The 25,525-nt window shown below is 49.8% G+C and overlaps 1 protein-coding gene across 18 annotated transcripts in view; it reads right to left on the bottom strand.

Annotated features, from left to right (window-relative positions):
- The window catches only part of NCOR2 (nuclear receptor corepressor 2), a 290,104-nt gene that overhangs the window by 144,905 nt on the left and 119,674 nt on the right, over positions 1 to 25,525 (bottom strand). For all 18 annotated transcript variants that reach the window (XM_064727114.1, XM_064727123.1, XM_064727117.1 and 15 more), the window contains exon 2: positions 11,603 to 11,802. In XM_064727114.1, coding sequence (XP_064583184.1) covers positions 11,603 to 11,707 — 105 coding nt within the window. In that variant the 5' untranslated portion in view covers positions 11,708 to 11,802. The remainder of the gene's footprint in view (positions 1 to 11,602; positions 11,803 to 25,525) is intronic.

Below are 25,525 nucleotides of genomic sequence, written 5' to 3'. Positions count from 1 at the left end.
GAAGCCCTCCTGCTCTGTGCCACAGACTGATTCCAGCAGCAGTATTTTAGGCAGCTACATTCAACTGCTATTTTTTATTTGCAGATAGATACTTGACCAGCAGACTAATCATCTAATTAACTAAGACCTTCAGCAATGGCATAGAAAACCCTGTCACAGAATAACCCTGGTAACACTGGCACACATTTACCTCAGAAGAACCAATTCCACCTGGGAGTCTATTTTTGAACAGTTCTCAAATGGAACAAGAAAGAAGCTTTAACTTTCTCAAAAAGAAAGAAGGAATTTCAGGGTTTACAGGGAAAAAAAAAATCAATAAATAAGACACCACATGCATGCAGCTGATGTGGGCAGGGGGAGTCTCAGCCCCAACAACTGGAACAGGAATTATTTGATCTGATGTAGTGAAGATCAATATGAAAACTGGGGAATTGCCCCAGAAAGGTGAATGGCAGGAAAATAAAGGGCTTGGGAGCTTAAGCAGCCACAACCTGAGCCTGGAGATGCCCTGTCTCAAGCTGAAAGGGAAAAGAGCAGCATCTCAGTGGATGTCATGCTGTCCTCCAGCAAGCTGTGGAGTTGGAGTATCAAGGCCCAACATGTTTGACCATCAGAGAGTAAAATGAGAGTTTTTCTGGAAAGCCAGGAAGAAAATCAGAGATTATAAACATTCAGCCTGGGAGAGCCAAGAAAAGCAGATCCCCTACCTCACATCCAGCCTCTCTTGCACAAAAGCTGAAAAGGCCAAATACCAAAGGGAGGAGGAAGGGGAATTGTGGTGTCCAATGGCCACCACTTCTCATGCCTAGAAAGCTGTGCTGGCTTTTGGAATCGAGTTTATTTCTCCCCACTGTCAGGCAATGGAGTGGTGCTGCTCCTTCTCTGTTCTGACCAATGTTGGGGAACACGAGGAACAGGAGACCCTGCCAGCCCCAGCCTGGCCATCCCAGGCCTCAGCCTCTGTCCAAGGTGTCTGCACACAGGTTCTTGTGACATAAACAAGGGCATGACCTGGACAGTGCCCACTCATCCTCCCAGGGCTGTCCTGCTGTAAATCCAGGGGTGTGGAGGAGGATGCAGCCCCAAAAGCTGCTTCCCCATGCAGGATGCCAGGGACAGAACATGATGGGACAAACACAGACATCTGAAGTGAGGGAGCCCAGCAGCTCCTCCAAAATCCCTGCCTACAAACAAGCTTCCCCATGTTCACACTTGTCCTGGTTTTAAATGAAAAATAAATATTTAAATAGAAGAGTGATGCAGCTCCTGACATCCACCTACAAAACAAACACATCGTGTCTGGGAAGACACACCACTAGGCCCAAAACCAGGACCATCACTTTCTGTGGGCGTATAAACAAGAATTACCCGTCTGGGAGGCTCAAAGGCTGTGCCCTTGAGAAAAAAAAAAAAAGCCTCTTGCATGCCCCAAGAACCATCTGTTTTTCCTTTTTCCCTGCCCACACTCAGCTGAGCTTTTGCCTCCTCTAACCCCACCAGAAAGTGGCTGGTGGAGCTCAGAACCTGCTGGCATGGCCTGAAGTGACTCTGACCCACTCTGCCTTCCTTACATCCCTGTTGGGTTTTACAAGGAGAAAAGATCACCTAAAATTTAGTGAGGAGGATTAAAATTGACAAATTTCTGTGCCCTGTGATGAACTGTTAAGAGGCACCGTGGAAGCCCAGGAAGATGTAGGTGGATTAATTGCTCAGAAAGTTACTCCAGTGAATTGCACTGTGAGCTGTGACAGTGCTTTTCAAATGCAAACACCAGAAAGGTTTATGAGTTGCCTTCAAACTGCCTGGTGGACTTGGCAGTGCTGGGCTGATGGCTGGATTTGATGATTCTATGGGTGTTTTCCAATCTAAATGATTCTGTGACTCAGAAGAGGCTTCAGTTTTCTCTAGCAGAGTTTTGAAGACAGCTGCTGGGAGGCTCCTTGCTGCCTCACAGACACAGGAGCAGCACCCAGTGGGTGCCACCTGGATTCCCCACCACTGAATCACACAAATGTGGCGCAGCCCTCACCCTGACCTCAAACTTCTAGCACCTGCTCATGGGTAACTCCAAGACACCTGAAATAAAACAACTAAAGAACCCTGCAGCCCCAAACTATGTGCTGTTTCTTTTCCTCTCCATTGTTTTGCTGAGTTTTGCTCAGTTCTATTTTTTGCTCCTCCTCTCCCTCTCTTTGCATCTCTTCCTGCTCTCTGCAAACCTTCCTCCCACCCCAGAAATCTGCTGATCTGCCAGAGCACCCTCCCAGACCTTTCAAATCTCCAAATGCCTCCAGTAAGGACTTTCTTCCTTTTGCATCAACTGTCCTGCTGTTCCTTGTGGTTCTGGTGCTCCCACATGGATGTACTTTGGGAAGCTGTGCAGATTTCATGAATTCAGTAAATGTCATGACAGAAATCAAGGAAGCAGAAAGACCATGGATAGTCAGCAACTCTGGCAAATCAGATCCGGGGGAGGAGGCCAGCACTGCCAAGGCCAGACAGACACCAAGAGTGCCGCAGCACCACCACAAACCACCCCAGCAGCACCAGGCAAACCTATGGATAAAATGAAAAGCTGAAGACCCAAAAGTGGCCTCATTAATACACTTCTTCACGCAGCAGACTGAAGAGGCACTTAGCCCAGCCTAGGGGACCGAAAGCATCCTTTGCTGCCCACCAGGGAATTTGGACAAACAAATGAGAGCCAGGGAAAGCCCCCTGAGTCTCAAGGCTTCTGTGTTATCCCTTGATTTGAGAGTGCCAAGAACACTATTTCCATCCCCTTCCTGGTAAATCCTTCTACCCCAAATAACCTGAGTCTACCAGGCTCATTTAGATTTGCTAATCAAACTTTCTAAAGCCAGGCTCCTGAACACAGCATTACAGAAAAGTTCTATGACAACACGCAGAGAAAGCCCAACAGAATGAAAAAGGAAGAAGCCACCCACCCCACCTTTTAAAATTATTTTAAAGCTTCCAGCCTGCTGCCTTACCTCCCATCGAGTCTCTAGCAAACTCTCCAGTGCTGTCCCCGACCTCAGGGTAACCCCAGACTGAGGCAACAACTGCAGGCAGCAGTTCTGCCTCTCTCGCTTTCTGTTTGGGACACGTGCACTTGCTGCTGTGCCTCATTTCTCCTCCCCTGCCTGCAGCTGCTGGGTCCTGATCTCCAACAGGAGGATGAAAGGGAGGTCTGGGAGCATCCCTAGGTGCTGAGCTGGGCACTAGAAACACCACACTGCAGCCAGCAGCACCTCTGACCCTGCACTCCCAGCTCCAGCACCAAGCACATCCACACAGACTGGGCGTGCACCGACTGCTCCATCCCGATGGCCTTCCATGGCTCCAACAATCAGCCTCTGAGGAGAAGACGTCACACACAGGAGGCCTGCAGAAAGGAAGCCTGGAGCTGCTCTTGCAACAGAAAGGCGAACTGCTCCTCCTCTCTTCCTCCCACCAGCAGAAAAGCAAGCACAAACACCCAGTGTGGCTTCCCTGGGAAACAGCTCTGGAGCAAAGCCATGGAGAGGACCTAGAGCCCAGCCAGAGGAGAACCTGCAGCCCAGCTCCAGCCGCCCAAAGCGTGAGATCCGTCCTTGCTGCTTACCACGTCCTCAACCCGAGAAAGCAGCCGGGAGCTGCCCGCCGAGTTTCGGTGTAAGACAGCTTTGTTTCAAAACCACCGGGGCTTGTTTTGCCGTGAGGCTGAGGAGGAGCAGCCTGGGGTCAGCCACCACATCCGCCAGCTGGGCCGGCTCCGGCGGCACCGGGCGCGGGCAGCGCCGCACCTGCGAGCTCACCCGTGACAGGGCACTGCCCCACACTGTCCTCGTCACCCTCCACAGCCAGACAAACAGGCCTGGCCGCTGCCACGCTCCCCGGGGAGCAAACGCCAGCTCCTCGCCACCTCCACCGTGGCTTAGGGCTGCTCCTTGCAAGCTCACCCAGAGCTGCAGTGCAAATAGCTTTTATTTTCTAACAACGTGTGTTTCTGCTTAAATATTCAATGAGGCCGATTAATACTGGTGTGGCACAAACAGTGCCAAAACATCCCTATTTATTTCACTCGCCATGAAGGCGCCCTTATCTAATCTCACAAAGGATGCCTGCTCTGTCCCTGCTGCTCGTGAGCAGCTCGCGTGCCACTCTGGGAACGGTTAACCACAGGGGAAGTGATGGGTGATGGCACTGGGCTGGTGCCCCCAGACCGTGGCACTGGTGGCACGTAGAGCCACAGCTGGACACTCCACAGCTGCTGCTCTGGCATGTCCACACAGCCCAGAGCAACACGGTGCCCAAGACATGACCACACTGCAGAGCCACCCCATCCCTGGGGAAGCACGGGGCTTGCTGAGCTTCCTGCACCCCTAGAATGGCACAGCCAGCATGGAACAGCACATCCCAGCCTGCAACACGCCAGGACCTCAGATCGTCCTGCAGGAAATCTGTGGGGTGCACAAAGCAGCATGGCCATCACTCTGGTGGCTTTGTCAGAGACAAGGGATGTCATCCAGCCCTGCTCTGCACGCCCTCGACTTTGGAAAAAGAAGTTCCCTAACATCTCTTTCTGCCAGCAGTGAGTGTGACCTATTTTAGCAATAAAAGGAAAAGTTCTCTGGTGCCTGGATACCCCTTGGCACTGGAAGCACAGATTTGCTCATCAGACCGAGAAATGCACTTTTTAGCATTCGCCTGAAGAAAATAATTTTTCCCAAAGCCAATTCTCAAAGGTAAGAGGAAGGGGAAAGGTTTGGGAGGAACCAGGGTGGCAGCAGAGCTGTCACTGCATAAGGTCCAGGTACAGCTTGGGCTGTGAGGGGGCCAGTGGGGCACACAACCCACCACGCTCAGCCTCCCCAGCCCAGAGGAACCATCCCCTGCTGCTGAAAGCCTCCTCTGAAGTGCAAAGGAGGTGACTATTGATCCAAAGAGGTTGTCCACAAGCACAAGGCTGTCTGCTCAACTTCCTCCCCCAAAACCCTGTGAGGAGCTCACTGCAGGCTTAAGAAAAAAATACCAATAGCATAAACTAAACAATAACTCCTCCACAATCAGCTCTCCTGCTGAAGATAAGGTCAGTAATAAAAACCTGGCTGAATACATGCATTTTTATCGTGCCTACAGGGATGCAACATGTGCTGAAAAGACAAATGCCCTCATTGTTCCGAGACAGTCTCGTTGCCATCCATCTCTCAGAAGCTGCTGACTTGGCCTTTTGTTTTAGGAGGTGACCACAGCGCGCGTGACCCCTCGTTGGAGGCACCGATTCCTGCTGCCATCCCTACTGCCAGCACTGATGGCATCTGTACCAGCTGCACAGCACTGCACCCTCCTCCGCGGCCTGTCCCACCTCTGCAGCACAGCAGGGCTGTCCGCAGTGCCTGGCTGAATGTGCCATTCATGCAGCAGTCCCGTCTCAGCTGCTGCGGCTCCCCGGTCATCTGACGGTGCGGGTGCTGCAGCCAGCCGCCAGCCCTCTCCTCTCCCCGGCAGCCAGAGGTGCCCACAGAGCAGCAGCACAGCCACCACAGTGCTGCTTTTCAGCCTCTCCCCATCACAAGACTTTTGTCCCAGTCGCATCCAGGCGCCTTTGAGTCGGGAGTGACCCGTCTGCCCTTCCTCCAGCCCCACGCCTGGTGCTGTGCTTCCTGAAGCCAGCAACACACACCCAGGCTCAGCAGCTCTTCACACAGCAAACACAAACTCTCTACCATGAAAAACACCAGGTCATTTAGCTCATCATCATGTTTCCTCTGTAGCCCTCACCATCTCCTATCACACCTGCTCCCATACAACACCCACACCCTATCTGCAGGTCCAGGTAGGACCCTTTCAGCTTTCCATGTCCCCTACTCCTCCTTACACCTCCACTTGCTCAGCATTTTGAATAAATGCTGTGACAATGACAACCAGCAAAAGTCTTGCAGAAGGTGCCTCCAAGGGCTGGTGGGGCAGCATGATCAGAGTCAGGCCTGAAGCACAGGAAAAGGCTCCAGAAGTGGCTGTAGTGGCTTTGCCAAACCACATAAGCAGTGCAAGTTCTTTCTTCCCCTGTGGATTTGCAATCATGAGATCAATCAAAAGCAAAGCATCACCTTCTGCATCAAATCATGTCCAAAAAGAAGATTAGGGAGCAACCACAGAGGTTTACTGTAGCTTGAAGTAAAAGAAGTGTTTTGGATAAAGGCTGTATCCTAAAGAAAACAAGATTTAAATACAAACTGCTGCAAGCCAACTTCTTCCCAGCAATGGGAGGGAGACGCTAGGGCAGGGAATTAGGCGTCCTGTTCTTTCACCTCCATGCTCTCCCAGTCCCAGAGCAGAAAGCCAATTTCCTGAAATCCAACCCTGAGCTGCTCAGAGCGAATGCAATCTGTCACTGCAAAGGTACTCAAGAGAGATAGCGCTGAGTTCTCGTGACAGACCTGATCAGAGTCAGTATTTCCAAGGCATGCCTTTTATTTTCAGGTCATTCCTTAAAACATTAGCTGGAGCCCAGCAGGCAGAATGCAGGAGTCCCCTCACTCAGCTGGTAGCAGGAGTTTGTTCTTTGTGCTCAGAGGTGCTGCACCATAAACTCCATTTCTCTGCTTCCTCGACCACTGACACAGACTGGCAATTTGCTCCCAGGAGACAAAAGTGTGAATAACTACTCCAAGGAAAACCACCACAGCAGCAGTGAGGCACAGTACAGTGCCCCCGTGCAGGCTTACCTGGTGCCACTGTGCCACACCAACCATGTCACCGTGGAGAGGAGCGAGCTCCTGCCATCCCCAGAGCCTCCCAACAGCACCTTCCAGAGCAGGACACTGCATGGAACTCGTTCTGCTCAAACTGCTGGGAGGAGGAGTCTGGGCAGGGAGCGCACTCCATTCCCCCCAGGCCACTTTCTGGCTTGGACACCAAATCAACACGCAAGCTTGCACCAAGCTCTTGTCCCTGGTTCACACGGACAAGGAAGTTATTTATCATGGGCCAAAGCAAACGAGCGATGGGGCCGGGACGCTCCTGCACAAGGGCTGTGCTGAGAATGGGGAGTTAATGAAGGAGCTGCTGAGCTGCTCCCAGCCAGGAGAGGTGGCACGGGAAAAGCACAATGGTCTCAAAGCTGGAGTAGAGGAGCTCAGGAGGGCTCAAGCTCACCTTTCCATCCCAGATGAAGCTGTGTGCAGGGAATGGGGGCAAACAGCAGCAAGGAGGCAAAATAAGCCTCTTGTTTGATAGGGAGGGAAAAGTGCTCACAAAGGGGAATTCGAGTGATGATGGAACACCAATTTCATATAAACGTGTACACACCCCAATCCCTAATCCTGTTTAGCATCTCTAATACATGAAACACTTAAAGCACCCCAAAAGCAGAAGCTGTTTTGTCACAGGGGCTGCTGCTTGAGGACACCTTGTGTGCCCTGACCCCCAGCATCTCCAGCACCTGATACCACCCTCCAGTCTGCATCCCAAGCCACACCATTGCTGCTCTGAAATGTCAGGGCACTAGCAGGAGCAGGAAGGCTGGTAAGGAGGTCACAGCAAGAAACTGGATTCACACAGGAGAGAAAGAGGGGAACCCTTCTGTTCCCAGGGAATATTGATCATGAAGAGGTTTTAAAAAGAAAGGGGGACGTGCACTACACAGGAAAATTGATCTGTTTACAGAAAATATCTGCAGGTTGCCTGAAAATGAATATCCTTCATGTGAAAGTTTCCTTTGAGAGAGCATGAACTTTGGACACATTAGAAGGTTAAGAGCGTAAGTAATGTGTTTTTTCACCTTTAGCTAAAGGTCACGGAGCATTCAAACAATTCCTCTGTTTCCAAGCTGAACATGACAGAAGTCAACTGCGCACCCCAACATTACAGCTAATGAATATGGAAAACAGAAATGTTTTCCCTGCACTTTGGCCAAGAACCACTCTGCGCCCTTAAGAAGAAACTGCTGATTATTGGAGGTTTTAGTTTTACCTCAAGAAAGTCAAACAAACCAGAACCTTTTCACTAAGCTTCCTTCTTCCCGTTTAAAGCATGTTGACTTGTCAAAGCTTTTTGCAAGTCATTGTCTACTGAGGCAAAATTAAACTCAGGGTCATTATAAAATTTTGCACCCTTTTCACATCACACCCAGCCTTCCCAACAGCTGCTGGGACCAAGTGTCTCACAGCGAGGAGGAAGAGGAGGAAAAGACACCCGAGTGTGTTGCTTACCCTGTGGAAGCACTCGTTTGCTGCGTCAGCCATTGGAGAGAGCTCAGTCTGGGTCAGACCCACGGGTTCACAGCCCTGCCCAAAGCTGGCAACCAAGAGTGAAACCAGACAACAAACATCCTCACTCAACCAGTACTGGTCTTCTCTGCCAGCTCCAAACTCAGCAGTGGCTCGTGGAACATGCTGCTGGGAGGAGGTGCCCATATGTACAAAGCATATTTCTGTTTGTTTACTTGAAATACACTTTTTTTCCCCATTTTGTTGGATATTCCCTTAGGCTTTATGCGATGGGAGAAGAAAAATCCCTCAGCCTGCTTCCACTGCCTCCTGCCCCTTCACAACATCTCCTCTCACTTGCCTCATCTGTGAAATCAAACAGCTGCAATCCTTTAAATCACTTTTCATAAAGTGTCTCCAAGCCTAAAATAATGTCACGGCTCATTTCTGAGCTCAGCATTCCTGCCGCGCCGCATTTCCCTGGGTGCGACCGTCACAGTTGAGCTGCGATTATTTATTTATATTATAATAGCATTTGCAGCCCTGCTGTGCTCAGCCCTGCACACGCGCCCAGGAGGTGACCCAGGGCGTTTCCACCACCAGGATAAGGATCCCTGAGCTGACGAATTCCCAGTTCTCAGGAAAGGATGTCTTGGAACGCAACAAACCAGAACCAAAATTTAATTAGATGCAAGACATGTTAGTGTCGGGTTGGTTTTGGCCTCTCTTGGTTTCTTCCAAACAAGCCCTCACTGTGCAAACACACCCCATGACAAAACTGACCTGGCCAAGACATGCAAGCAAATACCGCTGACTTTTAATATTAAACAGCGCAGCAACTTCAAAGGACCTGGGCTCTCCTCTCGCAAGCAATCCCACCAGAGATCAGCTCCAGCCCCAGAGCCATGGCCGGGCTCCAGCTCACAAGAGCCACGTGTTTGTGAACAGCTGAGAGCGGCGGGGCAGATCATGCAGGGACACGCTCCCACAAACACTGCCTGCCCTCCCAGCACGGGCAAGGGGCGTCCCTTTGTGTGGGGCTGGCACGCTGCTGCCCACAGCAGTCTTCTGGCTTTCTATCAAAAAAAAAAAAAAATCTTCTCAGCTCGGACCTCTCCTGCATCCAGACACCCAAAAGGTATCACATAACTCCGGGTGATTACATGTGCCTGTAAAAATAGCTTCTAGAAGTGAATGCCAGCAGCTTCTTCCAACATTAATACAGCAGAACAGAACCAGTGCTCACTGCAGGCTGCAGAAACCCCCAGCTCCAGCCCACTGCAAACAACTGCTCTGCTCATCCTGCTGTTGCAGCACTAAGGGGAAGCAGCTGGGATTCTGCAGGAGACAAGGGCTCAGCACCCCAAAGAGGAGCCATTCACACTCTTTAATATCTGTCTCCACACTGCAGATGGAGGTTCCTTTGGTTTGCATTTAAACCACAGTCTTGCAACAACTGCAGATCGTGCTCACCTGGTTGCATCCCCCTCTTGCTCGGGTTTCTTATAAAAAGGAGAACTGGGATTTTCTTTTTGAGACAAATGCTCTTGGTTACGTTCCAGCCCCCAAACAAACAGGCTCACAGCGATGGAAGCAAAGCTCCCATAAATCGAACCAGGTCAGCGTGTCTCATAGCCAGGATGAAAAGCTCCTTTGTGCAGCAGCACGCAGGCCCCGAGCGATGCAGATGAGCCAGCAAACGCAGCCAAGAGCTCGTCCCGCGCCCTCCTTAACGTTTCTATTTCAAAGCCTTTCCAATCTCCAGGTCTGCTCCTTGTGCCACTCTGCTGAAGCCAGGCAAAGAGGGCAAATGAGGGAATTCCAGCCCTTCACTGGTTTCATGGGTTTCCAGGCTCTCAAGTCAAACACTAAAACCAGCACAGACTGAATTTGACCATTCAGTAGCTGTGACTCTCAAATGCAACCCCCAGACAAGGTCTCCTGCCTGACTTGCATTTCAGGGACCTTCCACCTCACTGTGATCCACCAAGAAGCAGCTCCAAAGACTCTTGGAAGTGTGAGCCATACTCCAGCACCTAATAAGATTCCTTTAAGCAGCCTGAGCTGACTAAAGCTGTTCCACTAAGAAGAGTTTCCTCCGTTAAGGGCTTAAACGGAAAACATTCACCCGTCCAGGATGAGCAAACCCAGGCATGAGTGAGACAGCACAGAAAGGAGAGGCTGGATCCAGGTGAATTAACCTTTGTGCATTCTGGTACATTCAACAAGGCAGAGCCAAAAAAAAAAAAAAAAAATCATCTCCAGCTTATGCCTTGATCCAAGAAGAGAAAAGATTACAGGTCAAGACTAAGGGGGGGAAAAGAGGGGGAAGGATAAAATGGAAAGCTCAGCAGCTCAGTTATCTGCTTGCTCCCCAGGAGAGCTGCATAAAGAGAAGCAGGCCTGCTAACAGAGGGCAGGAGGCAGGTTCACTCTCAGCAGCTTGCCTGGGAACCAGGAGAGCTCTCCTGCGGTGTGAGGAGCAAGGACTGGGTTCACTGGGAAGCAGCGAGCCCACACATAGAAGATGGTCCTTCCCTTGTGATTCAGTGCCAAGGAAAGGCCATTCCAGAAAGGGCTGGAGGGCATGTGCTCCTGCTCCACAAGAGTGGTCAAACCTTCCCCTTTGCCCCCAGGCTGGATACACCCAACCAAGGGTGCTCTTGCCAGGAGGACAAACAGACACAGGCACTCAGAAATGATGAGCCAGAGCCCATGAGCACCACCACAGCAAGTGCTTAGGAAAAGGCTCGAAAGAGAGAGAAAAACTGAAAACACCATATGGAGAAACAAAAGAGGATCCCATGAGAGAGGAGCAATGAAATCCTGTACCACAGGCATGGAAATTGTCTGATTTCTCCGTAACAGCCGCATCCCAGAGCAGCACCAGGGACATCCCCGTGGGCTCCCACCCTGCCAGGGGCTGGGGAAGGAAAGCTGTGGCCTACTGCATTTGTGGGGTGCCCCGATGAAGGAAAGCTGTGGCCTATTGCATTTGTAGGGTGCCCCGATGAAGGAAGAAGTGATGAATCTGACTCCATGTTCTCAGAAGGCTAATTTATTATTTTATGATACTATATTATATTAAAGAATAAACTAAACTATACTAAAGAATACAGAAAGGATACTTACAGAAGGTTAAAAAGATAATAGTGAAAACTCATTACTCTCTCCAGAGTCCTGACACAGCATGGCACTGGTTGGCCATTGAGTCAAAACAACTCACCAGCAACCCACTGAAACAACCACCTGTTGGATAAACAACCTCCAAACACATTCCAAAAGAGCAAAACACAGGAGAAGCAAATGAGATAAAACTGTTTTCCTTTTTCTCTGAGGCTTCTCAGCTTCCCAGGATAAGAATCGTGGGCAAAGGGATGTTTCAGGAAGAGTGGCAGTGTCCTTACCGCGTGTGGCCGGGCGATCTGCACCGGGTAGGACATGGCGTGCGGGGCGTAGCGCGGCTCGGCCGCGCGCCAGCTCTGCGTCACGGGCTGCGTGGAGCCTGACATGGCCAACAAGCAGGCTGCCTCCAAATCACCACCAGAGGATTAGGAGAGCAGAGAGCTCCTCTTCATCGTGTGTGCGCTTCCACGTCGTGCAAGAGCTGGAAGGAAGCGGGAGAGCAGCAGGTTAAAATTCAGTCAGCCGCAGTCCTGTGAGACAGCCGAGCGTCAGGGCTTGGGCTGCCACCAAAACCTCACTGCCCTCGCAATTCCCCATTCTCCATTTGGCAAACCCCACTGATAAGTTTCTTTTGTAGATTACTCCTATCACAGCAAGTCCAAATGTAAGATTTCTCCAAATTTATCCCACCCAATTTCCCCGGAAAGCCTTCACCCACCCCCAGCAGGACCAGGAAGCCAAACTGCCAGCTATTTCTTTGGGTCCAGTTGAGCTCTAAGTCTCTTGGAGATGGGTATTTTTTTTGCAGGGTGACTCAGTTTCCAAAAACACAGTCTGGAGTTTTGGCATTTCAACACAAGGCCCAAAAAGGCACCAGGTCCCTGCCCAGCCCATCCCTTTCAACCTCCACAGTCTCACATGTCAGTGCTCTCCTTTCCAAGCCGTGGCTGCTTCTGCAGCCCTCTGAGATAAGCCCTGATCTAATGGCAGGAGGGACACCAGGCACTGACCTCGCCTGCAGCTGTGTCCTTCCATGAAGCAACAATAAAACCCAGCACTAAAGCATGTCACACACCTTCAGTGCCACCTGCATCAACCCCTTCTGATGGGGCCAGAGTGCCAGAAAACACAGCACAGCCCCGAGGGTATTTTCACAAACACCCTGTCACCCACACATTCACTCCTCTCCCACCTGCTGCAATTCCTTTAGCAGCTGCAACAAAATCAGGAAAACCAACCAAGTGGGAAGGTGCCTCTTGGCCCCAAGGGGAGATTTACAAGTTACTGATTTTTATAGATACTTCACACTGTTTGCTTGGTGATGATTTTAAGCCTCCTGGTTTTTGTCTGGATTACAATGAAAAAGTAACAAAGGTCTAAATGCTGCCCTTCATGGCTGTGAGTGTGAGGCGCATTAACTATTACTCTCAAATTAACAGCTAGTTAACAAAGCACAAATTGCCTCTGCTGCCTGCCCGGGTCAGGGATGTTATCAGGACTGATCCCAAGCAGGGATCAGCTCCCTGGGACCCATTCCCCATCCCAGCCAGGGCTGTGCACGCTCACACAGCTGCTCTCCAGTGCAGGTATGTGCTATGTATGGATCTGTGCGAGGTTTCTGGCAGTATCAAACTCTTCCAGCAGCACACCAGGAACAGCAAAGGAAACCTCCAGTGCTCCCAGGAGCCTCTCCCCACACTTGTGGTCTCTGTGCATGGGGAGCACAGCCAGCCCCAGCCAACGCAATTTCAACTGAAACAGCAGTTGGCATGCACAAAAACCAGAAAGGGGGTGGGAAAGCTGGGGAAAAAAATAAGAAAAAAGAAAGAGGAAGCTTTTCTTTTTCTATTTCTTTTCTCTCCTGCGAGACCACAGATGAGCCCGTGCTGATAAACCCCTCGCTATCTGCTGCAGGCAGGCACAGGGCTGCTTCTCTGCTTTGCCAGCAGCCACGCACCTCACAGCCAGAAATAAACCAAACCAAACCAAGCAACTGTCCCTGGCACACAGGGCAAGGCAGCCCTCTCACCCAGAGGTCAAATCTTACAGAAATCATCTCAGCAAACCCCCATGAAGCCTAAGCATGACAGACACACAAAGACATCACCCCGCTCCTGATGGAGGTCAGGTGAGTCTCTTTGAATGAAGTATTTCACCAAGTGACAAATGGAAAAAGACAAGGTTTAGCTCTCCAGGCAGGGTACAAAGGGACAACCAGGTCCCTCCTGTTTTCCCTTACTCCCTGCACAAGCTGGGATTCCCCCCAGTTGTGGACCCAGGGCACCTTACCTTAGCCCAGGGAAGCACCGGTGGCCTGATCCCAGAGGAGACAGCCTCCCCCTGCAAGAGCTTGGCGTGCTCACTGCAATCCAGCCGGGCAGGAAAGCCCCTGAGCACACGGGGGAATTCAGAGATACCCAGAACAGGCGCATTTATACTTCCAGTATGACTGTCCCACTTCCCCTCGTGCTTCCGACTGGATGGGATTGTGCTCACCCATTCCCAGCCCAAGCTGGGGGCTGTGCCAGGGGCACGGGGTCCCAAAAACCTGCCCTGCTCACCCTCCAGGGAGACACCAGCACCCTCCCAGCCCTCCTGCAGCCCAGCTCCAGGGCCAAACCCTCCCTGCAGCTGCCAAGGACATGTGCACGGGGCTCTCGGGCTCTGAAAGCTCAGTGGGATCTGCTGTAATTTAAGGTACTTTCCCAATAACAGATTCAAACTCAGACATCTTGGCTTACAGCCACCTACAAGTTAATTAGCACATGTAAAAATATACATATACACACACAGACACACACTCCAAGCCAGAGTCCATGGCAGCTTTCAGCAAGCCAAGGCTTCCTGGAAGCACAGCAGGTAGACCTGACCATGCTGAGGCAGCTGTCTACAGTAAAAGAAATAGGATTATTTTTTTCTTTAACTCTTCAGATCAGCAGTTCAGCTTAAAACACAGCACCAGGTGCAAAGCCACATGGTGTCGAGCTCTAAAACAGTTTAAAAGCTTTTTTGCCTTGGTCTGTGCAACTAAAAAAAGTTAACAGTGTACTAGAGGAATACAGACACAGGATGAAACACAGGGGCCAACAAAACCGTCCTGCACCAAGGCACAGTGCCTGTGAGCTGTGCCCTGCATTAATCACAAGCCAGCAGCAGCACAAAAGGATTTTTCCTTAACAAGGGCAGCAAACCACCTCTGCCTCTATTGAGGTTTCTCGTTAGAAACCCTGGGAAGACAAAAGTAGAAATCACATGGTCCTTGCAGGCAGGAGAGAGGCACTGCCCATGCATTCCCACATCTGCCAACAGCAGATCACCAGCAAGGTCCCAGCACAAGCCCTGGATGTTTCTGCCACAGCAGGACTGAGCTGGAGCCAAACCAGGTCACCCAAGCACTGGGGCAGCTCCACAGATGCCTCAATCACAGCTCAGGTCCCATTTCTACCCTCCAGCACCCAGCCCAGCAGGCAGAAGGGCTCTGGGGGCTCCCACTGGGGATAAAGTGGGAGCACATCCTGCAGGACATGCACTGGTGCCCTTCTCTGGGTGCAGCTGGGACACCACCAGGACACCTATTCCCAGCAAAAGCCTCCTCCTCCCAAACTCTATTAATTATCTTTAAGAGAGGAACGCAAACAATAGGAACAGATTAATGGAATGAGAGAGAGTGGGGCCAGGCTCCTTAAATCTTTAAAATCAAACTGTTTAGTTCTTACTTTCTCAACTGATTTTGATGAAGAACAGACATTGTCTCACAGGAAAGGTATTTCCCCCCCCCAGTTAGAGTCTCCATCTGAGACTGCTTTACCCACAGACCTGCATTAGCCATTACAGCTCTAGGTACCAGGAGATTTATGGTCTCTGATTAGGAACAGGAGAAAGCTGGAGGTTATCACCACAACCAGAATCAGGGCTACAACATGAACCTGTGGAGGAGGCGAGTGCCTATGGAACCTCCTGTACCTGTTTATACTCACAGGATTCCACCCCACTGCTAAAGCCTTCACAACTCCCCCATCCTCCCCTACCACCACCCTGCTCTCCTGCTTCTCCTCTTCACGTGCCATTTACCATCTGAAAGTGTTTCCCCATCACCTGTTCTCCCAATTCTCACCACAAATCACACTGCAGGCTGGCCCAGATGCCAAGGAGCTCTGCCCCAGCACCAGCCAGCTGCCACAGTGTCCCCAGCCTGTGCTATCGGGGAGCACAGCACCAGGCCAAGCACATCCACGTCCAAAAGAGGGGCACAGAGAGTCCACAGCACCCTGCAGCCACCTCTGGGCTCCCAGCCCACAGCCCCTGGGCACAGCTCCCACCACAGCAAAGCCTACACTGATACAGGCAGGACCCTGCTAAACCCTGCAGCTCTAAAGTAAGGGGTTTGCAATTAAATCCAGCTGCAAAAAAAAATTAATTAATATCATCCAACACACTTGTTCTTCCAAGTTAGAGACAACCTTCCTGATTTGCTCTGGGCTCCTCAGGGAGAGCAGGATTCCCAGGTGAGGTCCCTGGCTTGACTGGTACAACACAAATGTGGGCCAGTTGCTGTAATTACCCCGGGCCTGAGTTCATCTATCTGAAAGGTGAGAACAACAAGACACTCCCAGCTCACAGAAAATACTGGTTCATCTGTTCTCAGAGGAGTTTTAAAGATCCCAACGAAAACACATGGCTCCAGTTCAAAACACACTTTTCTTTTTTTTTTTTTTAAAGCAAGGACATGCTGAAATAAGATTAACAGAATATTTTGTTTCCTAAGCCCAGAGTAATGTTACTCAACTTGTGGTCTACGGACCATGGGTGATCTACAGAAGACGTTAAGAGGAGCCCACAAAACGCCTGCCATAGCCCTTATTAAAAGGCAAAAACTACTACCACCACACCATGCAGACATGGCAAATAAGAGAACACTGCTGGCACTCACCAGTGCATTTAACTGAAGAGTACTGACAACAAAGCTCATATTTAATTACATTAAATGATGCAGTTTTTGGAAAAAACAAAGTCATCTTTAATCAAATGCTAAATACATGACAATTTTCCTCCTCAAAGAAAAAATAAAAGGTACATATCCTCCAGTCAACTCATCTATTTTCAAATAAAAGTTAAGGAGACCTTTGTAATGATGCTTAATTAATACCAAGCTGTAACATCCACCTCCAGGAGTCCAACCAACCACGGTGCCTAAAAATCCCCAGCACCCAGCTGTGTGTGGCACAGCAGAGAGCATTGCTTGTCAGCCTCCACCCCATTGACTGCAGCTCCAGATCAAAACCAGACCTGAAAAGCAGCTAAGAGATTTACTCACTCTTGCTTTAAAGGACTAGTGGAAGCAGAAATAATTTAGATGTGATGAAAATGGGTAGAGAGCTTTCCTAAGAAATGCACCACAACGTAACGTTAATGGATTTGTCTAATCAATATGTGCATGAAATTTTCTTGGAAGACAGTTGACATTATACACAAATATTTGTCTGTACTGTATCTATGAAGTCCTTTCAAGAGGAAAGCAGGCTGTCTGCCACAAATTTAGGGCTCTATTCAGAACAACAAAGATAACAATGTCAATGTCTGCAGCCCGGGAATCCACAGCTCAATCACAGCAGAGCACAGAGGTTTTACATTAACATTGCAGCACGGGGTCAACAGGAAAAATCAGGCACGTCCTGAGCTCTGTGGCATGAAGGAGAGGTTATTTCAACCCCAGGGATCAAGGCTTCTACCTGCACATGATCCTCAAATATTCTCCTTGCTTTGGAGGAGCACAGAACTCAAGGCAGACTGGCAGCACCCCGCACACCATGGTCAGACCCTGCAGCTCCTCAGCCGCTCCCCCAACATCAGTACCCAAAACAGCTCTGGTCCCATTCCCCAGCTCACCCGCTGGCAGAGCTCTCCTCCCTCTTCTCTTTTGTCCAGATGACTTCTGAACTAGATTCTTCCTTGCCTGGCCAATGGTGCGGATGCAACAGCAATTATGGCAGTAAATCTGGGGGAAGAAGGGACCTTGCAGCACCACCACAGAGCTGCTCAGAGCAGGGTGTTGCCCTTGTAAGAAGGTACAGCTGCTCCCTGAGGCCATGGAGGGGCTGACAGAAGCTCAGGAGTGAAGCCTCCCATGCTGGTTTGCTGTCTCACAGCTGCAATCAGGCTGCATCAGCTCTCCCAGCCACGGCACGGCTCCACACAGAACCGGTTCCAAGCCCTGATGAAAGATGACTTCTCTGCCCTGCTCCTATCGCTGCCCAAAGCCACAAAGCAGGATTTGCCACTTGCATTTCTCCTTTTCAATCTTTCCAAGCTATTTTGGGCATGGGACCCATGTTTAGCTCTGCCCCAAGATAACCTTTGCCAGCATTTGTGTGTACAGATCTTGGCATGGCACTGAGCAAGGTCAGAGTGCTGGATTTTGCCAGCCCCATTCCCAGCAGTGTTTGAGATGCAGGTTTGCCAGGCCAGCTGCTCCCAGCCTGATGCTTCTGGAAAGGACATGCTGACTGTGCACTGTGATTCCTGTCCCTGACAGCCCTTGCTCAGACCCCAGCCCACAGGAGAATCTGATGAGACACCTGCACAGCCGCCCCAGCACTCCTCCTCCTCAGGGGAGCACTTGCAGGGGATTTCACACGCTTTAAATACATCCCAGCCCTCAGCAGAGGGGCTGCAAGTGACCTTGTGATGGTTCCCAGAGGGACATGTATGTGCTTAAAAGAACAAGACTGACCCATTTCTCTTTGCAGGAGCACTTGGCCGTCACTCCCCAGCTGCAGGGACATTGTCTTATTAAAATGCACAAGCCACACACCAAGTGCCAGCCTGGCCATGGCTCCAGCCTCAGGTCAGCATCAACATGGCCAGTCTGAGTCTTTGCTTTTCAAATCCAGTCCTAACGTGCCTCTTTTCCTTTAGTCTCCCAACTCCCAGTGTTGGATTCCCCCTTGGAATCCATCTGAAGAACACGAGCACCTCCCGATTCTGCCGTTGAGGCTGGTAAACCATGCAGACAAGGCATGGCTCTTTGAGCAGCCAGCCTGTCAGCAGGGACACGATGGCAGAGCTGCTCCTGTTATGCAACAGCATCCTTGCTCCTGTGCCAAGGCACCCACAGCCCTGCAAAGCCATTCCCAAGCTCCGAGGGAAGCAGGGACAGCCAGCACGCACACGGCCACACGCAACCCACATGCCCTAAAGGGACACTTGCAGTAATTAAAGATAGTGACAAAGAACAGTGAAACAGGAATCCACACTCAAAAAAAAAAAAAAAAGTAAAAAGGGGAGGTGGGATTTGGATCCATGCACAGGCCATTCATGGAACAAAGGAGTTATTTTAAGGCTGGGCTGGAAATAGAAAACAAATTAGACCATGCAAGGCCTTTGTTGAAGATGATCTGCAAAGACAAATGGAAACGCCTGGAGAGGAAATTAAAAAAAAACCCAAACATGAAACCACCCGGGCACTGGGACTGCAAAGGGAAACAGGGCAGGGGAGTGGAGAAGGAAAGGAAAGGAGTGACAAATCAGATGCCAAAAAGGAGACAGATAAGAAAACCAGTGCAGGACAGCCAAAGCAGACTAACAGAACTGACTGGTAAAACCTCAGGGATGGAAAAACAGCCAAAAATGCCCCATTTTGTGGTGGAAACCCATCCCAAAGTCCCAGATCCAGAAATGCAAGAGTTGAAACTAAAAAGCACATCTGCTGGGGCAAGAAGGGCTGTGCAAAGGAACAAACCAAACCCTCCTCCTCCTGCCAACCCCTGTCTGGCAGCCTGGCATGCTGCAATATCCACCCTGTGCTGCCACATCCACCTGGGATGGGACCCAGGCAATTTTAACCATGGTGCAAGTGCAGACAGCCCGTTCCAGGGCAAAGCTCCTTCCCTCCCCACTCCCAGACCCCATTTCTCTCTTCTCCCTGCTCACACTCTACACCATCTCACATTAAACATGGACTTAAATGCTAGAACTGTTACAAAGCTCTAATCTCAGTTAAATAAACACACACCAGCAAGTTTAAATCAAAAAACCCCACGCAATTCCTTGCTGACAATGACACTGTGTAAGTGTATGGGAATTCCAGCCCCACTCCCAAGTGCCCTGAACAGCACATTAACAACCATCACTGTAACAACACATCACCACTGCGTCCACTCGCTGCTCCCAGGAGCTAACCTAGAGCCCAGGCTACCCAGACAAACAGGGCTTTTAAAATGCAAGGCAGATTACAAAGCACCTGCGAGATTTATTTATATATTTTGCGCAGAACACGCTGCTCATTTGATTTTCAAACCCTTCAGTTCATGTTGCTAAAGAGACAGGTCCTCTGATGTCTTGGGCACATTCATGAAAGCGAGGGGAGTCATCTCCTCCAGATCCTTTTGTTGAACAAATTACTCAGCTCAGGAGTGACATTTTCAGTTATTTACATCCTGAATAAAGAAGGGAAATTCATTTTCTGGAGTTCCTAAGATAAGTTCTTTGAGGAAGATTGTACCACTAAACATTTTCTCCTTTCGCACGTTCCTAGTTTTCAAAGGCGACAAAACATCTTTGCCTTCTAAATTATTCCTTTTCTTTCATGATCCTCTAATGATTCAGGAGTCTAAACTTCACACGAGGATCTTTGAAGAGCACCAACTGCCAGCATAAAAGCTGAACTATTGTGACAAACTGCACAATTTAATGCCTCCCTAGGAAGACACGTGCAAAGGAACAGAATTACCCTAGGGAACCAAAACGAAGCTTGCAAATAAATTAAATGACCTGTAAACCAAGGTACTCAAAAATATATGAGATGCTATGCAACTGTGCCATAAAATATCACTAAAGGAAGGGGTCTTTTGGGAGCAGAGCTGTTTTAAACTAACCCATTTCACTCCTGGTTTTCACTGCAGTTGTTCCACACACCCAGCACAGCCCTGCACCCCAGAATCCAGATGGGAACTGAGGTAATGCTACCTCAGCCACTTGTGATGGTCTGTCAAATACCAGCTCTGAACCCTCCCCTGGGCCTTCCTCCTAACATCCTCCAGGTAATTACTAGCAGATAGAGTCAATTTTCAGCCCAGGTTAATAACTGAATCCCAGCTATTTGTTGCTGCATATTGCTGCTGCTTTCATTTCTCCCCAGGAACACTGATGAGAAGTTCTGGCTCGCTGGTGGCCCAGAGAAAGGAGCTGCTCATTAGTTCACAGTCAGACAGGTCCAAGCAGCAGCAGCCATTAATTGGCTATATTCTGCTTTTCTTGTCTAGGTAATTAATAGCTTCTAGACAGAAAGTCAAAGTCTCTCTAGAGGCACCAAAAAATTCCAATGTTTGCATACAATGAGGGCAATTTGCAGAGAGGGAAGGGGAGCAGGAGAACATCACCTCCACCTCCTCCTCCCTCCCCTTGTCAGATACCCCTACATAAACCACAGCCCAGTGCAGCAGGAGGCCTGGACTGCAGCAAACCTGCTCTGAATCCACAGAGGAGTCTTACCCTGGAAAGAAGGAAAGGCTTGCACAGCTCCAGCTCCACTCCAAGGCACACAGCACTTTGCAGGAGCCAGGCTTTGGGTTGTGTTTCCAGAGACAGGCTTACAGAACAGCTGGGGATTCCTGGTGTGTTTAATAACTGAACTCATGCAAGTGGGCAATCAGGATTTCAGTGCCTCCCTGCCAGCTCAGTCCTGCTGACAGCACGCTGTCCAAAGCTGTCAGTCACTCCCCAGCAGTCCTGCCTTGTCCATCAGGACACTTTTCCAACTACAGCCTGCCCAGACCTTTGTCATTTACCTCTCCTGGGCTTGGGGCAATGGTTTTGAGCCTGTCTTTTACAGGTGTCTGGGAGCCTGAGGGCTCAGTTTGCAGGAGTCCTTGAAAGGTGACTGTAATTCACGCTGCACAGATGAGGTATCTCGCAGGGTCTGCTGCTGCAGGGAGAAGCAATGAGTGCTGGGTCAGAAAACTCTGCTCTGCCTGCCCTGTCACATGGGAGGGAGGGGAGACTGCCTTGTGTGCTGGCAAAATGCCCAGTCCCTGGGCTATCAGTCCATCCTGTTTAGCAACTGCTGAACTCCAAGCTATTTAGTAATAATAATTAATAACTACTCTAAAACCCCCCTGAGCTGCCCATGCCAAGCTATTCCTAAAGTGAGTCACTGGCCCAGTTTGCTGTTGCCACTGCACAGACACAAACAGGGAGGTCCCGTCCCCCTCCACCTGTCCTGGGGCCAAGGTTCCAAAGGGCTCCTCACCCTCCAGCCATGTCACAGAAACAAAGCAGACCACGAGGGCAGCGTGTGACACCAGGCAATCCTCCTGATGTGGGCACACAGCAGCTCCATCCCTGACTCACTGAGCTCACACCAAGCTGGGCTGGACACGAGCACTGGGAATGCCAGCAGAGGAAATAGGAGAGCCACAGCCTCAAGGTCAAATACTGCTTTTGGGGAGCTATAGAAACAAATTATGGCATAATCATCTTTCCAGAGTCCATCTGGGAGGTACTTAAGGATGCTTCCCAGTACTTCCATGCATTGAGCTAATAACCTTGATGAAGGCCTCACATTTAAACTGAGATGAACGCTGATCATGCACAGCAAGAAAAGACATGGCATCCAAAATTGTCTCTGCTGAGGCAATGAGTTTCCTGGGGTAAAGCTGAAACAAGGCAGCTTACACAGGCATAGCTCAGCCAATTATTGCCCCCAAATCTCCACGACTTGGGCAGTTGAGCTGCCCATGGACAGCTGCCTTGAGCAGCCCTGCTGCTTCACTGGGAGTAGCCAGTGATGGTGGATTTCACTGAAAACACTGTGGTACCACAGCACACAGCCCTTCCCACTGCTCCTGCAAAGCCTCTGAGCCCACCCAGGGAACACAAATCAAGAAAAAAAAATTTAAAAATGAAGCCAAATGCTTTTTAAACAGCCAAGAGCCCATCAGAGCACCCCAGGTGTAAAGCAGTCACATCAGGAGTTACTCTCTGCACAGCTGGGCAGTGTGTGTGTGCTCCTGGGGCCCTCTGGCATGGCAAAGTCCTTATCTGTCCATCTTTGGAGCTGCAATTCCAAAAGAATTCACACCACTGGGTACTGATTACAGCTCAGTGGGCACAGACATGCCACTTCAAACTGGAAAAACAGCAAGTTTCTGTATTTGGGTAACTCTCCAGCTTTTAAGTTGCACAGGAATTTTTATGGATGAACACAACACACACATTGTGAAGCTCTGTCGCATGCTTTACCCAGGAAACTGAATCTGCTTTAATACAAAACACTTGACCACAGTTTCAACCAATGGAAGGACTGCCTGCCCTTCAGAAGGAGCAATGCCATCCTGCCAGCAGTTGGGAAACAGCAGGATTCCCACAGAGGAGCCCCACAGAGCTCAGGAGCGCTGCCTTGCAGGACAGAGATGACCCAGTGCAAGGCTGCTGACTGAGTGACTCAGGCAGGATAGGGAGCTCCTCAGTCCTCCCACAGCTCTGGTTTAAGGGGTGTGGAATGACTTAATTATGCCCCTCAAGGCAGGAAGAAGTCGCTTGTCTTTAAATACTCAAACTTTTATTGAGTTAACAAGTTTTAACAAGGTCAAGGCTTGAACAGTAAACTCTTACCCAAAGGGGAATTTGCTGTTTCCCCTCTTGCCATTCATTAGTGTCCCCCACAGTTTATTTCTTATCCCTGGGTTAAAGCGATAAACTTTACAGAGAGAGAAAAATCAAGGAAAGAAAATATTAGAGCAGTTTGGATAAATAAACCTTAATTGTCTTCATCCTATCACCATGTCCCAGAGCAGCACTGTACACAACACCCACACACATCCCTGCGGAAGGGCACAGGCAGACAGGGCACCCTCCTCTGTCACCTCCTGGCCAGCCCGGGGTAAGCTCTGGGAATCCGCCTCTGTTCCAGTCCCTGTGCTCTCTGCCCTGCAAACAGCTGCAGCACAGCTGGCTGGGAGCTGAACAATGGGCTCAGGCCACTGGAGCCAACCCCTTCTCCCTCCATTTCCTACAGCATGCCTGATTGCCAAGGAGTAGGAAATCTCCAGAAACAAACACACAAATCTTGCAGACAGATGCTAGAGGTAAAGACATGAATGCTGAGCTGTTTAACAACATGGAAAGAGAAATATTAATTGCAGCCTTCCACAAAACCACCTCCCTGCTCCACAGCCCAAGCCTGGAAAAGGCTTCCCAGTTTTGTTTTTACATCAGCCACCCACAGGGCAGGACCATTCCCACGTCCCCATGTGCTCATTTACATCATCAGCCTTGCCTAAATATTTCCAAGTCCTACGAGCTCAGCCTGCCAAGGAAAAGGACAGCATTACCATCCAAGCATTCACCACTCACCAAGATCATTTAACCATGTGAGCAGGAGTGGGACAGAGGAAAAGTCAGCCCTTGCCAAATTTACCTGCTTCCCACAGCCCTGTGAGAAGGGCAGAGCATCAGGGATGTGCCTTGCTCAACCTGCCCTTGACAGGTTCTGCTCCTTGTCCACCTGAGGATCCCTCAGCAGCAGTTCCTGACCTGAGCACAAGTGCCATCCATTGGACACAAAGCAGTTTTAATTCCTCTGAGCAGGAGTTTGTACTGGTTTGACTGAATTTGCTTTTAAATCAGGTCTGCTTCAACCAGAGCTGGTTTCCTGCTGCAATTCAGATATCCCATTACACAGCTCATCCCAGCTGCCAGCTCTGTACTGCTCAAGCAAATGGAAAGTTGAGCAGTTCATGGAAAAAAATGCTTTTATACACAGACAAAGAAGTCAGATTTGGAAAAGCCTGTCTTCTAAAATCTTGTGTACAGAATTCACCTCTAGGTTCTGGTGCTTGGTTAAATAAAGGTAAGGAGAGGTTGGATGGGGAGTTGAGCAATCTGATCTAGTGGAAGGTACAGGGGGCTGGAACCAGATGATCTTTAAGGTCCTTTCAAACCCCAGCCATCCTGAGATTCTAGTAAAACTCAGAAGACAGCACACTTCTGGACATGGAGCAGGATGCAGAGCTTTGCCTGCACCTCCTCTCTTTCAAAGCAACCTTGCTGCTCTCCCACTCCAACCCAGGCTCTTCAGTGAAATTCCAGTTTGGCATCCCAGGGCTCCAAACAAACCACCCTGTTCCCTTTACACCTTCAATCTCCCTCAGCCTAGATCAGACAGGGCCCCAGGGGAAAGTGCAGGAGCCCCCCTGCTCGAGCAGCAGCCAGGCCAGCTGGGATGTGTGTGAAGAGTCACCAGCTCTGCTCCAAGGCAGCAAACAGCTCTGTCAGAGCTGCTGGAAGGACAGGAGCAAGGCAGCACATTGTACTTCTGTGCCTTAAACACACTGTAACAACGTACTTAGTACTTCAACACATGAAATATAATTTCTGTCAACAAAATCGGTGTTGCAGGTCCACAGCCTGTTTTATTAGCTAGATGCTAATGGAGCTGCAATACATCAGGTCCCATTTTAAAAGTTGCAAATAGTTTATAAAGGCTTAATCAATCATTAAATAGGTGTTTGAATAAATGGCTAAATCTATCATTATAAGCCCTAACTCTAAGTAAGCTATTGGACTTTGTAATAATCTGCAGTATCTCCAGCTGAGATTCCCACACCTACGTACAGGACCCCATCATGTTACAGATCTGAAGAACAGAACATGCAATCCATCATTTCTTAACTGTTTTGCATAAGCTTTAATGTAAATATAGACCATATATTGCCACATTCCACGTAGGTGATGTTAAAAATACAGATGAAACACTGCAGAGCACTAAAAAGCTGTCCTATGGGATGGCACTGGAGAATATTTAATAAAGGCAAAAGCTGCAGGCTAATTTCCCCTGGGAGTTCCCATTTAGAGGCTGTCGCAGTGAGAACCCATCACAGGCAGCAGTGATTCACCCAGATCTGGGAGGAAAAACCCTCTTCCTTCCCCAGGGGCATTCACCAGGACATCACCTTGGGTAAAGCAAGGAGCAGTGCCAACAACCCACACACCCTCTCTGTGGTACCCAGCAGTGGGATGGAGAGGGATGGAGCAGAGCTGTCCCCAGTGCCAGAGCATCCTCAGAGCTCCCTCCCCAGCCCCTCTCATCAATCTGCCTGAGAAGGGCTCTGATCAAGCTCTTCTGTTTGATCCTCCTGTAATTCATGCCAGGTAATTTCTGTAAATGCTGTTCAGCAATCCCAAAGAGCAAGAGATGCAGTTTAACA

This window comes from Zonotrichia leucophrys, chromosome 15 (assembly GCF_028769735.1).
Source record: "Zonotrichia leucophrys gambelii isolate GWCS_2022_RI chromosome 15, RI_Zleu_2.0, whole genome shotgun sequence".
Lineage (NCBI taxonomy): Eukaryota > Metazoa > Chordata > Aves > Passeriformes > Passerellidae > Zonotrichia > Zonotrichia leucophrys.
The sequence above is the reverse complement of the archived record's forward strand: the minus strand, read 5'-3'. Positions and strand labels throughout refer to the sequence as shown.